At 37.9% G+C, this 16,511-nt stretch overlaps 1 protein-coding gene across 2 annotated transcripts in view; it reads right to left on the minus strand.

Annotated features, from left to right (window-relative positions):
* USP24 (ubiquitin specific peptidase 24) overlaps nucleotides 1-16,511 on the minus strand; it is a 66,225-nt gene that overhangs the window by 32,772 nt on the left and 16,942 nt on the right. Inside the window, exons 6-26 of one of the 2 annotated variants that reach the window (XM_074152368.1) lie at nucleotides 15,866-15,901; nucleotides 15,213-15,278; nucleotides 13,599-13,664; nucleotides 12,596-12,670; nucleotides 11,676-11,834; nucleotides 10,154-10,268; nucleotides 9,513-9,616; nucleotides 8,253-8,360; nucleotides 7,698-7,793; nucleotides 7,419-7,580; nucleotides 6,138-6,182; nucleotides 5,441-5,548; nucleotides 4,618-4,767; nucleotides 3,798-3,929; nucleotides 3,221-3,332; nucleotides 2,901-2,977; nucleotides 1,859-1,999; nucleotides 1,650-1,703; nucleotides 1,343-1,458; nucleotides 620-686; nucleotides 337-447 (exon numbers count right to left, since the gene is read on the minus strand). In XM_074152368.1, the coding sequence (XP_074008469.1) occupies nucleotides 337-447; nucleotides 620-686; nucleotides 1,343-1,458; nucleotides 1,650-1,703; nucleotides 1,859-1,999; nucleotides 2,901-2,977; nucleotides 3,221-3,332; nucleotides 3,798-3,929; nucleotides 4,618-4,767; nucleotides 5,441-5,548; nucleotides 6,138-6,182; nucleotides 7,419-7,580; nucleotides 7,698-7,793; nucleotides 8,253-8,360; nucleotides 9,513-9,616; nucleotides 10,154-10,268; nucleotides 11,676-11,834; nucleotides 12,596-12,670; nucleotides 13,599-13,664; nucleotides 15,213-15,278; nucleotides 15,866-15,901 (2,100 nt within the window). The remainder of the gene's footprint in view (nucleotides 1-336; nucleotides 448-619; nucleotides 687-1,342; nucleotides 1,459-1,649; nucleotides 1,704-1,858; nucleotides 2,000-2,900; nucleotides 2,978-3,220; nucleotides 3,333-3,797; nucleotides 3,930-4,617; nucleotides 4,768-5,440; nucleotides 5,549-6,137; nucleotides 6,183-7,418; nucleotides 7,581-7,697; nucleotides 7,794-8,252; nucleotides 8,361-9,512; nucleotides 9,617-10,153; nucleotides 10,269-11,675; nucleotides 11,835-12,595; nucleotides 12,671-13,598; nucleotides 13,665-15,212; nucleotides 15,279-15,865; nucleotides 15,902-16,511) is intronic. The other variant, XM_074152369.1, reaches the window with a different exon arrangement.

A 16,511-nucleotide genomic window follows, 5' to 3' on the forward strand; every position in this document is an offset into this window, starting at 1 on the left:
AAATCTTCCATTTAAGTCCTCCTGCTTCTCTGCATAGGCTGGTAAAGGTATTGTCCACAAAAGAGACTGACAGGATAGGGCAGCAGTAGGAATGCTCCATCACTGACAGCAGGCAAACAAGTTCTTTTTCTCCACCCTGGAATGATGATCAAAATACATTTATACAGACACTTCCATTCCAGTAGACTTATACACATTTTTAACAGTTTCAAATAGAGTCTTCAAGTTGACTGGAGACCCCAAAACCAGCCTACTCTGTTCAGTCCAGGCATCAAAAGCCCCAAGAGCAGCTACGTGATCAACACCGTGTGACACACGTAACCTGTGCACACCTACCTCTATGGTGAAGGTATCTTTGGTAGACTCGTACGTAACATTAAGCGTTAAAAGATGTCCGTGGAAAGAGGCACCATGAGGTAGAATAGTTCGGGGAACAGAATAAAGGTCCTACAGGAAGAGAAGAATGACAGTAAACACCACCCTTGAAAACAAAGACATTTCTGTGATGGTATGTAACAACGTTACTAGAATTGCATAGGTTTAAATAACTTTTACACTATTTTAACAATATCAGAAGTTGTGTTCTTAACCTCGCCCAGTAAGAAATTACATATCTTACCTCTATTGTTATCACATAACGCTCTGCCAACAGCAGCAGTCTCTCAATTATGACAAGTTTAGTTGACCTAGAGGTAAACATTGAAAACAAAAGTAACTTGTCTCAGAGATCAATTTTCAGCACCCACAGGTAACTACCATGACTTAGCTGTCTTCAAATAGAACTCCTTAAATTTGGAATTAATTCAGTTGAAATTAACCAGAAAAACAGGCCAAGAAGCTTGCGTTACCCTGCTTGAGGTGTAGCCAGCTTCAGAAGCAGCTTCATGTTTCTAAAGGTTCCCACCCTGTGCTCATATATTTAAGCTACGAACAAGTTAAGCTAGAGGATGAAAAACCACCCTTTTCTCTCCCAATTAAAAAGAAAAAACAACAAACCAAACCCAAAATCCTGCTCAACCAGAAATATTACATGATTGATAGGCTGGAAATAGGCTGTGGGGTTTTTATTGTTTGTTTGGTTTTGGTTTTTGGGAGGGCTGGAGGGTGGGTGTTGGAGGATGGGTGTTGGGTTTTTTTATTTGTTTGTTTGTTTGTTTAAAACACAGTTTTTTCAAAGTATCTTTGGAACCCAAATCGCATTGTAATTGGAATATTTAATTGAGAAACCACCAGAATATACAACTACCAATACTGAGAATTTTAATTAGTGCTCAAAATCACGTGGGGAGCAGCTGGGAGAAAACGTTTACTGTCATATTTATTCTTTTAAAGGCAGGCCTACCTGTAAGGAGACTGAACTGATGTTGCTACCGTAGGCATCGCAGTTGCTGTAAGCATTTTTGTAGCTCTTGTCACAGCATGTGTTAACGTTGGACCACCAAGTGCAGAGCTGGCAGCCTAAAATCCAAAGCAAAGTATAAATGATGGTTTAAATGGACTATTAGTATGTCCTGGAGAGCTAAGAGGACAAGAAATATTTGTGGAAAGAATTTTTTTCTTTAAAGAGAATTATCATAGTCAATTATTCTAATTCTAAGACCCAAAGCTGAAAAAGGATGTAGGTACAAGAATTAAAATTTGTCCTATACCTCTAATCGTGTGTAGCAATCAGCAATGAATTTCTTGTGCAGTGATACAGAATCCTAAAGATAAAATGTAGAAATGAGTTAGAACTTGAACCAAAATCATGGGAATTACTCATAAACTGACAGAACCCAACAAATTACACATTTTAACATACACAGTATGAAGGCTCTATGCATGTCAAAGTACTTTCATGTAAGAAACATAAACCTACCTTTTTCAATCTCGGAGTTAGATTAATATAGCTGTAGTTTATTATCAATTGAATAGCTTCATTGGCAATTTCTTCATCAGGTGACTCCATTGCAATCTTCCAAATGAAATCCATTCCTATTAATTCCAGTTTTTCTACACTCTACGCAAGAAAGAACAACAGTAAAACACGACAGGATTTCTTACACAATAGTGAGTTGAACCACAAGAACAAAACAGTCTTCCATCTGCTGGAAAAGCATCTTTTAACTGAGTCTTAAAAACTTTCTTTTCCAACACACTGCCAAGCTTTGGCAAGGGCAAAGTGCAATCAGTAGCTGCAGATTTGTATATTTATACTAGAGAAAAAGAATTGTTTACAGGTAAGTAACAAGTTCCAAAGAACACTCTCAGACAAGCCAACTGAAAAATTAAAAACTTCAAAAGCACCAAGAAATTTAATCGGGAATGGAATTTGTTTCACAAAGGTCAACATGGTAATTAACCACATAATAAACCGTCACAAAACCTACTATGATACTTGGCAAATAATTATGCGTTTGAAGTAAGTTAACTCTCTGTGATAACGATCTAAAATGCCTATGGAAAACTACTTAACACAGAACCATTCATTTAACAAAAACATTGAAGGATCATAGAGATGAAAATCATTGTAGGTTAAAATTTGAATATGATAAGCCTAAATCTCTTGTAAATAAAAATAAAATAAAATAATAAAAGAGGAGTATTTCCCTATGAGGTAAAAGCAAAAATGCACACTAGAATTCATTATTATTATTATTAAAAAGTAGTCCGCTCATTCCTCCTGCAAAGTTTTAGAAGTTACATACACCAGCTTCCAGCTCCCAATTGCTGGAGTTTTAACCGTCGCAATTCTGGAGTTTGAGTTTCAGAATTTAACAGTGTTAATGCTAGAAGGATGATCTGCATATCAATACAAACATGACCATGTCAAACAGCTGCTGAAGAACCCTTGTCTCACCTCCTCCCATCCCCAAGATGCCACAGGGAGCATACAAGAGCAAACTTGCCAGAACACTCACCAACTGAGTTCCTTGCCTCTTTAGTCGGTGGTCACACAGGTTCACATTTTCAAAGAAAGTCTTAAATAAACTAAAACCTGAAAGTGAAAAAAGATGCAAACTTTTTATTCAGGTCAGGCTAAGTTTTTACACTTTTCTGAAAAAATGAAGATATCAAATACAGGAGATGACCTTTTCCCTCTACAACTATTAAAACTCAAAATAATCCCTTTATTATATTGATTTACAGAACTATTTGGATATTTAATTTGAAGATTTCGGAAGCATATTCCTGGTATATATTTCAAACCCAAATCTGTTGACCAAAGCCATTTTCTTACCATTCATAGTAATTTCATATGACTCCAGTTTAAGAATTTTCTCTTTGAAGAGCTGTTGCTGTACATCACTCTCCAGATCATGCTGTCCTTTTGTGAACCACTCAAAGCACATCTGTGAACAAAAGGCAGATGTATTTTTACCATACTGTCATGGCAAATATTTTAGCTTTATACAGCACTGGCAAACTATGTCAGATACTACAGTCGCTCATCTTACAGAAGTTTTATCTACAGTAAGAGATAAAATCTAATCTCCTAGCAACCTCACATATTATAAAGGTGTATTGCAGCATTAGGGTGCTAGATCTTCATAGTCATCTTTTCACCCAAATAATGCTGAATGTCTCTTTTGTGACACCACAAACTTGCACATACCGCCTCTCAAACCAGCATCCATGCACCTGCAACTAATTTCCTGGCCAACGTTCCTCCTTCAGTCAAATTTAACATTAAAAGAACATTATTAGTTTGTGTTTGCTACTTATGTTTCACATGTCTCAACAAACACACGTGCTATTTACACTCCATTAAGATTCATTCTGCAACCACAGACACCAACTTTTCAAGTTTTTCTTACCTCTCGATCTAACTCACAAACATCCTGGCCAGTTACGAGGCATTCCCAGATCTCCCTGGCACGATTCCAGCCCAAATAAAGGGTGGCTTCTTGCAGAAAAAATGCCAAAAATTTTAGATGTGCCTCCAAATACTGAGAAAGAGGAAACAAAAACTCAAGCTTAAGACTTTTAGTTCTGAAACAAGAACTCTAAGCATTCTGTTTATTTTTTGCAAACTTAGCTGTCAAATAACCATACCCATTGTAAAGCCTAGAAAACAGAAATTGTTTATGCAGTGAGATTTATTTCTATTTTACACAATTTTTAACATTACTTCTTTCTGACTACCTTTCTAAAAAGGAACACTGACGTTCCCTGGCATCTTGGTACTATGTGACACTAGTTATTAAATCACAACTAGTGCGTTGGTATGGAAAAAAAAATTATCAAAACCTTCATGCCAAATTCAACAGTATAGTCTCTACAAGTGTAGTTGAACTGAAGCTGGTAGAGAAGCTGGAAGCTGCGCAAACTTGGAAACAGGAGGTCCTGGGGTGGGGAGATCTAGCTTTTGAGCAGTTAAAGACTTTGCTAGGAAACTTGTAGATTGTGCTGTTTGCCCACCCTTGCTCTATAAGATAACAACAAGGCTACAACAAGCCCTAATAGATAAGTATCAGAACTAGAAATAAAAAACTAGTGTAATTTTTCACCAAAGAGAACACACATACTTATGAATTCCAAAAATGAAACATCACCTAATCTTACGCAACTCAGTCAGTGACACACTACACCACATTTTCAAAAACCTAAGGTAGTAATAAATTCAGGTTAAAGTACCTCCCGGTAAGTGTATCGACCATCCACTAACGTTGCTCCGACAAGCCCTCCTGGACCTGCCACAGATGCAGCCAAACGGTGGCATGATATTAAGCTTCCTGTCACCAACTTCACTATTTCAAAGTTTTTCTTTAAATCTTGGATAATGCTCTTGGCAAAAAAAAAAAAAAAAAAAAAAAAATTGAGAAAAGAAGTTTTTAAGAAAATACATAAACAGGCACATGCACACAAGAGTCTGCTCTTCTACAGACAAGTGTCTCTTATCAGAAGAAGTAATTTTCCCCCCTGACAGGAGTCAGTTGTATCCCTTCCAAGCATCCAAAGCCCCCTGACATTAGTGTTTTCAGCACGTGCTGAAATACAGACACGCCGCAGATATCAAACCAAGTCCCACACCTCCACTCAGCCACCGTGACTTGCTGGTATTTTAGTCTGCTTTCCAAGAGCCAATGTCAACTCAGCTACAAAGCAGCTGGTTTAAACATTAGTTATTGCTCATTCCTTAACAGAGACATGCCTGTTAATTATTCTACAAAAAGCTCAGAATAAAACAAGTTAGTCCTGATGCAGCAAACAGATTTATACATATGTAACATATATACATGCACACATAAATGGAGGGCACACAACACAGCACCTCTGCTTGAACAGTTTGTTTAGGCTGCATCACTAAACTGTACTTGTCAAAGTGCTTTTTAGTTTGTTTCCCCCCGCCCCCCCCTTTCATTTCTAAATGCAAACTTCCATGTTCTACAGAAGCAGAGCCACACAGACATAACAAGGGCTTAAAAAAAAAAAAAATCATCTCACCATATATTCTTACCTTGTCTTGTTTTTGGTAAGTCTGCTTAATAAAGGAACGTGTGATTTCATGGAGCTGACGCAAGGCTGGCACCACCCACACAAATTGCGGATTATTGTGCTGGGATGACTGGTAGGAGAAAGGTAAGGTGAAAAAGGAAAGGTAAAAACAATGACACGCGTGTACATGCTCAACAAGAGATTAACTTTCCTCTTCGACTCCTAGAAGCCTAACTATTTCTATTAACGCCGCCGTTTCAAAACAACAGCTACTAGCTCTGAAGGCTTCAGTTACTTGTTCCTGGTCCCTTTCCAAACACGCTCAAGGTGCTCTTCTTCACTTTCTACAGGAAGTCCTTTGACACACACACACGCCGTTTCTCTATCCTGATTATTAAGCCCCAAGTACCACCTCCCTGCTAGAGAACATGCAAATTACGTAGACAAAAAGAATTCAGTTGCACCAGGGAGAGATGATAACCACCACCGTCCTCAATTATGGGAGATAAGCAGGCCTGTTAGGGCGTAAAAGGGCAAATCCAGTCAAATGATGTTACTTATTGCTAAAGCATGAATAATAGAAGAAAGAACCTGAAATACTACTGAGGGTTAAGACGAGAAGAAATTTCTGATTGGTGCTGCAAGGAGCCCTCTGATAGGAAGCAAAGGATGCTTAAGCTGCATTTTGAAAGAGAACCTGCAAAGAATAACCCTCCTACCTCATTGTTAGAACTGCTCATCACTTTTCTGGGAGGCTTCATTTTCTGCAAAGTTTGACCACACAAACCAGTACTGAGGTTGCTTGTTCAGAGAAGTGATGTCTGGTTTAAATACTGACAACAACCAATACCACCTACACACTTAGAGAGATTAAAGTCACCTGCCCATAACAGAGAGCACCCTACTGAAGAGTCCCTCATGTATTTGAGAACACTGCTTTAATATTACATTCCCTCCCAGTTTACATCTTCATTTCCCCTAAGGAATGGAAATAAGGAAATGATGTGTTTTTAAAAAATCTGCTGTATGGTTACCCCAATCCCTTCCAGCCTACGATGACAGCTTTCCTTTGGTGTTCCCCGCTGCAGCACCTCTGTTAAGGCCCTTGCCAGAATGTAATTAAAAAGAATGCAAGAAAAGGAAAGGACAAGAAAAGATTCAAAAGAAAAGACTGCAAGTTTTACAGAGACTGAGAACTCAAAAGTTTGAAATCCGTATTTCAAACACACACACAAAAAACGTGTGATCAATATCAAGGAAAAACATACTATGCCTCCTAAACAATTGAAGTCCTTAACAGATGCCGCAACACAGACAAAACTTAATTTACCATGAAATAGATGAATGAAAAGAGTACAAGCCTTTTTCTTTATTTACTGTTATACTTCAGACTGAAAAAAAAGGAAGACAGGAGCGTTCCTGAAGCCGTCAAGAAAAACCACCTGCTGTATGAGCAGTGCAGGAGAGAGTATATGCAGTCTTTTAAGCCATGCACATCTCTGCTGCTGCCAGGAAACACTTCAGCGCAGGCAGCTGCGGGAATGGCTTCTTTACGTTAGATGAAAAGAGTTTAAGTATTTTACTAAAATACAAAACTACTATGATTTAAATATTGACTTGCATTTTGAGACTTAATGGCCATGCCGGAACACATGCTTAACTCAAAGAAAACCACTTTAGGCTTTCACGTGAAAGGGACGGTTAAAATACTGACATACCTTTATAGTGGTTCCATTTGCAAATTCTAACCTTGGGCCCATCCTGGTAGTTTCCCATAAACTGATCACTCCTTGTGCTGAAAATTTGCTTAAAACAAAGGCAAGAGACTTACTATGAGTCTCATGGTCAACGAACTGGCTCACACAAAGCCTACCCCTCTTGTGGACTCCCCAAGGTAAGAACTTACAGATGGGACACACAATTTGTGCATCTTGAAAGAAAGGGCAACATCAAGCCTAGACAAACATTTAATTTTGGAAAAGATAAAATAATAAACCAACCCTCTTAATATCCTCTATGCATTTGATGATGTAGCTTCTTTTGATTGCCTCTTTCACTGCATAGGCATCACTGAGGATTGTCAGATGTTCCTCCAAGGCCTGCTGAATAAGACTACACGGTAACGTTGGAAGATGAGCCAGCTCCCAAAGTACCTCCAGAACCTAAAGGAAGAAGTGCAGGATTAGTTAGGACCTAGGAAGTACAGAGACTAGCAACCCAACGTTTAATAAAGAAAAAAAAAAAGCCAAAATGAAAAATTTTATTTTGCATTCACATGCCTTCCCAGTGGTTGTCTCCACCCGTGCTTCTCGACCAATGCGCCCTATCAGGCTCAACAGCTTCTGTCGCACTCTATCACTCTCCGTCTCCCAGCTCTGTGTGGCAAAGAAATAACATTTACTATTGCAGCAACAAGCACCATCAGTCTGTTAAGTCTCAAGTGTACACAGAAATACAATCTAAAATTGTTTTACTGCAGGAAAACCAAAATACAAACCAGTATGTTTCCACAATGCATATTTCCTTATTTTTGTCACAGAACTAATTTGCCCAACTCTTTTTCAAATATAATAATAAAAATCCCACTTTTTAAGTACCTTAGCACTGCCTATATAATGTACTTAAAATCTAAGTCATTTAGGAGTACCAGTAGCAGATGAGGTTTTTGGGTTAACAAAAAAAAAATATCAGTATTAAAAGTGTTATTTTATAGCCAATTTTATATTTTTATAGAGAAAATGTAAATGTAATCAAGGCATTTGCTTGAATAGCCAATCCATAGTACATCTCACCAATTCTCTCCCTAAGGAAAGTAAATTCAGGTGAAAACTTACCTTTTGGATTAGGACAAATAAATGATTGAGCTGATCAGAGCTAAACTTCACAGCAGCTGCAGCAATAATGGTATGTATATTTTCAATCACAGTGGAGGATTGTCCTGACTGAAAAGAGGAAGGAAAACACATGAAGGCGGGTCTTTATCCCAAATGAGAGAAAGAAAAGCCTTCATGTAAGCATTATCCTACTCTTCATACTGATGAGAAAGAATATCAGCTTTTGACATATTAGAAACACAAGGTGAGAATAACTGACTGTGCTCTTCTTTCTACTGGCAGAGAGGTCTTTGGAAGTAATTCTAAAGTGGGAAAGAACAAGTTAGTCTGCCATTACTACAGCAGGTTCAGGATGCTGCAATGGCACATACCACGGTAAGGTGTGGGGCCAGCAGTACAGGCATCGACACTCGTGTTGCCTGGTTGAGTTCATGTATGTGGTGCTCCATCTCCGACGCTCTTTAAGGCTTTACTCAGAAGTGAGCAATACAAAAATCTCCTCCCACACTGATGGGAGCACCATGGTAACAGGAGCCAGAAGCGGGGAGGAAATATTGCATTTTATTAAAGAATAAAAGTGAGCAAGCTAGAATCACACTTCTGCTCCACTTAGCACGCAAGACTTGCTACCATGCCCGCACATACTGCAGATCTGACAGCCTCCGATGAGTTTAGTCTAGAATTTCAACATTTGGGCAAAGAAGAAAATGATTTCCTGCAGTGGAAGATTATGTTTCTGGTCAAAATTTCCACATGTCATTTGCATTAAGCAGTCAAACCTTTCCTACACAGCAATAAGCTGAATATACATAAGGTGAATGTGAAAAGATGACTTGTCATTCAATTATATGTATGTACAGGAAGTTAAATGGGAATTTGTACAATTTGAGCCCACTCTCTTTAAAGTCAGCCTGTAAGCTGCATTCAAATTTATACCTCCAGCCATGAAAATTAATATCCTTAGGCACAGTCTTTGGTCTAGACAAACACTCCATCACCTACTTCAGGCTGACAACTTCTTCCAAGTCAAATATTTTTGCAGCCCCTTAACACTTGTTGCAAAGAACTGAACTTCGTCATAAGATTTAACAGCTGCGTTACAAGAAATTGCCAGAACACTTGGTTTTAAACGGTAAAGGAAGAAGTAGAAGAAAACCTTTGTGCTAATTATACCGTTAAAATCTCAACACCTCCACTTTGCAATAAAGAGATGCCTACATTATAAACTAATGCACCATCTGCCTAGTCCTGATTGCTTACCTGAATTCTCCAAATTTTAGTGAGCTCATCTAAAGATAATTTACTGCCCAGCAGTTCAATAATTCCCTTTATACGATCACAGTATTGCGCTTGGTCTATATTACCTATGAAACAAAGGAAACAAAGGCAACTAAATTAATATATTTAAAACAGTATTAGATAAATTAAATGCATAAGAATAAACAAGCTCTCTTAAAAGGGACAAGATCAGCTACCTTCATTTGAAAATTCTTTCTTTACTGTTACAGACAAATCTATCCGTTCAAAGAAAAAGAAAAGGTTCCTTCCATTTTTGTTTTGTTTCACTTCATACATCCGATAGCAGTTCACACCTATAGGACCTTACTACTTGGAGAAACACCCAAAAAGCTCTTTTCTCTCTTTTCTAGGGGCTAACAACATACAAAGATAAACTGAGAGTAAAAGCCCCAGGTACAGCAAGAGGCATCTGCACGGATGCCAAACAGAGGACTAGATGACAGTAGCAGAATTTGCAGGGTTTTCCTTATTCTGTTTTGAAAACGACAAAAGCCTTGAACTCCTTTGTTAATAACGTTCCATTAAAATGTATTGAAAAGGACAGAGAAAATTTTTTAAAGATATTTAAAGCGCATGCCAAAAGTCTTTGTGGAAGTGCTTACCTTCTAGAGCAATTGACAGGACAGAATTTTCTACTAGCCAATTTAATAATCTGTCTGTATCTATTGCGTTCTTCACTGACTTGGATACAGTGCTGTCTTCTATTAACTTCGTTACCTAGAAATTGCAAAATGTGAGATTATAACAATGATTCCCACATCCATTACACATGCACACAATGAAATGTATTTAAAAGGCTTACTGCGAAGCTTAAGTGTGAATCCTGAAATATTTTGAGCACGGGAGATGTCTGGGTTTTTTTTCCCCTGTTTGGTTGGGGTTTTGTGTTTTGTTTTTTTTTTTTTGTTTTTTTTTTTTTCCTTTGTGGTTTGGTTTGTGGGTTTCTTTTTTTTGTTGTTGTTGTTGTTTGTTTTTGTTGGGTTTTTTTGGTTGTGGTTTTTTGTTGTTTGTTTTTGTTTTTTAATAAGCTGTTTAAAGGCAAATTTGTAGCCAGAAACACCTCCTTGTCATCAGTCACTGATGCAGTAGATGGTTATTCCCAGTGTGACACAGGAAAGCTGCCAGGTATATTTCTACAGATATAGCAGAAGTAGGTTATCTCAGGCTTCTGCTTGTTATGCTGAAATCAGTGTCCTATTTTTTTATCCAATACAGAACCGATACAGGCTCCTCACTCGAGGGAGAAAGAGTACATTTCTGCTAAAGCCTTCAAAATTCACACTTTTATAACTTCATCAAGGATACATAGCATTTATGATTAAGAACCAAACAGCAATGAGGTTTAACATCTCAATTTTCCCATAAATAAAAGAAGAGGAAAGCACAAAAGAGGGACTCTAAAACACCTTATAATGTCTGCATACTAAAAACATGCCTTTTTTTTTTTTTTACATTGAAATTGTACAAGTTCTTGAAGGAAGAAATGTATGAACAACTCTAAACTTAAACGACAACTCCTATGAAAAATAAGCCATTTTCTTCTTCTAATTAGATATAAGATTCTAGCATAAAGAGTCCTGGTCCATAAACTTTAGCTCCTAGGTGCTACTACAGTGTCCATGTACAACCATAATAATAAAAAAATACAATTATATACTGTAATGATCTAACTGGACTGAGACATCAATCTAGGATTAAGTCCCATTTGGTTGGGTTTTTTTTCCCCTTTTCTCTCAGTAAGGAGAGAAATGGATGTCCCGTAGGATGCTCTCAATTACCAGGCTTATCTCAGAGTGAATATTCAATGAATAGGACAGACCATTGCTTATAAATCAATCTGAAATTACAGTTCTTAGAAAAGGTTCAAACTATGTCTAGTTGTTTTCTAATTAGGAGGCCAAGGTCTGTGCAGTGGCTACTAATCTTACAAACCACTCTTGTCACATTAACTTGTTTTGGTATTTATTACAAACTAAGCTTTCGCCAAGGCAACACGATTTGTCAGGAAATGCCACACCATCTCTTTTTTAAGGCTGTGGCTTCAATGACTTACTAACAACCCATCCCACCTACACACACACACACACACACACGTACACCCGCCCATACGAAAAGCAAACCTACTTCTTTGAGGGAATTCATTTTTGCACTGAAGTGAGGAGATTTTAACATGCGCAACAGAATGTCCAGCCGTAAGTCATCTACCGCCGTTACCAAATCAGGTTGGAAGCGCATACACAGCAGTTTGATACCAGACAAGAGCTCGGGAATACTGACTAGTCTCTGTTTGAAATAAAACAAAAAAAAGGGACAAATGGAAGCATTGCTATTTTTGCTATTCTGTTTAAGACTTCAGTGATTTTTCACAAAGAGAAGGTTTAGTGACCCAATAGAGTGTTTAATCTATGAAATGCAGCACCATATACGTCTGAAAGAAATTCTAAGACAACACAACTTGTGGTTAAAGTAGACTCCCCTGCTACAGCTTTGGTACACTAAATCACTCCTCTGGAGTCACACAACCTATGCACACTTTCCAGTTTACAATTAACGATTTAAGTCTAAGTAAAAGGTCAACACTCAAAAATTTAATAGAACCGAATGCCACATTCTGGGTAATACAGGAAGTAGTCACAAGTGACACAGATGTTTTATCAACAATTACCAAATTCTCAGAAGCAAACAGCTAATGCAACCGTTGTATGTACGCAAGTTAGAAGAATTGAACAGACCTCATCATAGTAAGCATCTTCAAGTCAGTTAGAGAAATGAGCATCCTGTACACTTCAGAAGGGGCTCAATAAAACCATATTTGATAGCAACAGTAACAAAATATTGTAAAAACGGTCATGACATCAGGTATCTACCAAAAAGGGTATCGAATGGAACTGGGTAAATGTATTTTGTTCTATGTCATTCAGTCAGAATTCAGAACAGGCTGGATTTTTGCCAGTGAAAATAAAGCTATTGTTCTAGTCTACATTGCCAGCATTTCCAAGACACCCAGTAAATTCTTCCTAAGTATTTAATATATAAAACATTACCTTGTCTTTCAAGTCCTTCTCTTCTACATTCTGTACATATTTAATCATTTTATGAATGATTGGATCCAGCATGGGCTAAAGAATGTAAGAAAAGGCACGACAATCATTTTACATTTCCCGAAATCAATTACATTACTCAAAAGATCTGGCTGCAGCAAAGTGAAATACATAGTTGAAAGCTCATAATTATCTTAGACATAAAGCAACACCTACAACATACATAAAACTATCCTGCTAGGTACATCCAGAAAAAGAAGCAATTGGAGCAAGAAGCCATTTCAGACCACCATAATAGTTTTCTTTTTTTAAAAAAGAAACAGACAGATCTTTCAAAAAGCATCAGTTATTAGATGCATACAGCTCTCTGACTCCCAGCGGCTTCTAAACTGCCTCCTTTTTAAACACTTTCAGTCACTTATCAAATCGATAGTTTTAGTTAGTGAGTGTAGGTGTGAAGCTTGGGGTATATTTGCATATAGAAATGTGTCTTTTTTTTTTCTGTACCACAATTTTTTTCCAGTGTAAACTTTCATATTCATGTGCTTGACCTCAGTCAGAAAGGTAAACTTAAAACAAAAATCCATCCATCAAGATAGATTCTTTTCCCAACGTGCTTTACATTGATGAAGCTTACTAATGGCAGCAGCAAAGCTTCTCGCTGTTGCAGATGTAGGTAAGTGACTAGAGATCACAGGGCTTAGAAAATGAATCTGAACATTGGCTGAGCCCTCTACCCATCACCCTCAGGATGCTCAAAATGATTCTTGTACTTTATGCAAAGTGACTTTTGAACCAAGACAGCTGTAAACTAATTTTCAGTCCTCTGGTTTTTCAAATTCCTACGGTAAAAAGAACAGGTTCTCATGTAGTTGTCTTTCTGATACCATACTGCCCAAAATCTACTTTAACACAGAGGGCTCCATCTAAACCTGAGCAAACTACTACAATCACGTTTCAAGGCTTTTCTATTTGCTGAAAAGAACTTGTAACAAAGGCATTTTACCTGTACTACAGAAGAGTTAAGATATTCTGCACAAACTCCAAATGGTTGAACTAATGCAGAGATTGCCTGAAAGAAATACAGCAAGTATTTAGGTGCACATATAAGAGATCTTTTCAGAGGTAGTGATTTATACCTTAAAGGGCAAATGAAGGCGAGTAATTATTATTTATCTCATACAATAACTTCCACGCATTTGCTACAAATTGATTTTGGTGTGCAACTCCTTTACAACAACACGTAGTTCAGGAAAGAGATTTACTCTATGGCATACAGTATGTGTTATATGTTTTTGCCTGAAATAAAAAAATGCCTTCCCAGTTTTCACTCATCTTGGTCCTTTCATCATTCTGCTCAGTCTTTTCTGTCTAATCCTGTTTCAGTCACAGAAGTAAACCGACACATCATATTTTGGTTGCTTTCTACAGAAATAAGAAGTGTGAATGCAAGTCTTGAGGTTAAAGCTATACAGTATATTTCTCACCCAAAGCATTAAGTGGGAGAAAGCTTTTGTAAATTTGTCATACACGTCACAATCTCTTCAATGCATGGTTTTATTCTTACTTACTTTATACTCAAGCTATATACCTATGCTATCCAAACTATATTTGGTCTTATATACACAAACTATTCTATGATTTTCAAGTGATACCTATCACCAAAAAATTAAACTTATCAAGAAATTTGTCTGCCAATACATAATACCAAAATTGATTTCTTCCCACAGTGGATCAAGAATTGTGAAACTGAGTGTGCACCACTGCAATCCAAGGCCTAAATTAAGTGATGCTGAACCAGACTTCCTTTCTAAGCAAGCAGTTATTAGTCATTAAAGAAAGTCAAAGTTTCTATTGCACTATCAGGATTTACATTGAGTTTCCTTATTCTTCTGTTATGCTCATACATGAGCTTATCTCTTTATAAGGTAGCAAGTATCAATACCCCAGGAAAAGAAGCTGAATTTTCTCCAAATGGCATTTTACTGAAAGCACACTGATTTTACACTGAGGGACAAGATTCTAAATGACAAGGTTTTCCCTTAGCCTCCTTGTTCTTCAAACCTTGAAAGATCATGAAGTCTCCTGAATGTAGCTTAGGAAGCTGAAACCAAACAAGTTAGGCTTTGTCACCAAAAATAGCTTAGAACTGTTGAACCAGTCAATTTCTAGACACAGCTCTTGAAAAGTTGCTTAAGATTAGACAGTCTGTTTTCCTAAGGATTTTTTTGTTCCTTAAACAATGATTTCTATAATAAATGACAGAAGTCAATTCGCTTGCAGCTAAATGCAGCTACAGCTGAAGTAAACAGAAAACCAGGGACATACTTGTGAATTTACAGTGAAACAAGACTGATTGATGTCTAACTGGGAGGCTGAACGTTAGCCAGAAAGGAACACTAACCCTTCCTCTTTTCTGTGGTGTCTCAAAAGCTCTTCAGTCAGGATTCTACTGCACAACCTCATTTGACCTCCAGCCTGACTGCACTTCTCTAGGGCTCTATGGAAATGCTGCTCTGGTACCAAAAGCGAAGGTACCAGAGGCCAAAGGGGACGCTGCTGGTTCTACATGAAGTGTGTAACGGAAAGAGAAAAATCTCATGACAGAGGATTAGCTTACCCCAAGTTCAATATCTTCTGAATTGAGTTTGGACTGAATTGCTGAAAATCCACCCAACTCTGCAAACTGAAATAAAATAACCAGTATTATGTTAGTGAACTACAGTATTTTACCTTTTAAATAAGTTATTATAGAAAATACTCCACTGAGAGTTGCTGGGATGCCCACAAGTATCCTTTACTGTGGAACACGACATTCAACATAAGCTTGATGTTTTCATGGGAATTTGCGGACACAGTGGGAAATGCAATTATACTACCTGCTACCAGTTTAAACATCAAGCTAAAAACTCGGTCTTAGGTAAAAATGGATATAGGGAAGAAAGCTAGATCACATATAGCAAGAGCTGACTGGCCCAGCATGGCTGACTGGGAAACAGCACTGCAGCCTAAGCTGAGCTCTTGGCTTCCTCTAGTCATGGCTATCATGTTAGAGTGAAGGTGCTCAATGGAGAAGGGCAGCAACTCAATAAGATTTATTTAGCAAGGCCCCTTCCCTACATGTAGGCAGGATTAAGATCTGAAACTATTTGCTTGTGGTTGTCACAAAAGTGAAGAGTTGAAAAACAAGGATGGGGAGAAGAAGAAATTATCTCTGAAGCCAAATGAATTCAAATGAGAAATAACAATTCTGCTTGGTTTACATTTACCTACCCTGTTTACCAGATCCACCAGCCACCCATGAGGTTCCTTGAAGAATTAAAACATTAACAAATTAGTAGCTGCAACAATCGCTGCTAAACATTTGTCTTCTGAAACAGAGATTTGGACAGACACATTCAGCCCGTTAACCCCCACCCCAAATGCATGCGCTGTTATTTCAAAGAAAATAGCAATGCGTTTGTAACAGCTCCTTTACTAAGATCTGGGAGGTTCTCATTAGCATCATCCTTTTTTGGACTCTGCTTGACATCATTGGCCATGTGCTGTGGCAACAGTATGCACTGTGGCTGCTGACTCATCAACAACTGTATTTATAGCACACTGGCAGCATGGAACGTTACTAAAGAACCTTTCCTAAAGCAACAGACGTAGTATTTTCTTTCTATTACCACAAACTTGTTTCCTGAAGGAGAGATCAACACCACTGAGGGTCCTTTTTTAGACCCACCTGTCTGGAAGAACTGCGACAAGACAGCATAAACCTCAAAAACTGCTTCCTTGCCAGTGTGTCTGACTTGACGATATCCTATCCTTGGCTGCCAGAAAAGCATGAATTCTCTGCTAGAACCGTACACTTTGACTTATCCTGGTCATTTCACATTCAACAGCCAAACAGATGTCAGTCCTTGGATACAAC

This window comes from Numenius arquata, chromosome 8 (assembly GCF_964106895.1).
Source record: "Numenius arquata chromosome 8, bNumArq3.hap1.1, whole genome shotgun sequence".
Taxonomy (NCBI): Eukaryota; Metazoa; Chordata; class Aves; order Charadriiformes; family Scolopacidae; genus Numenius; species Numenius arquata.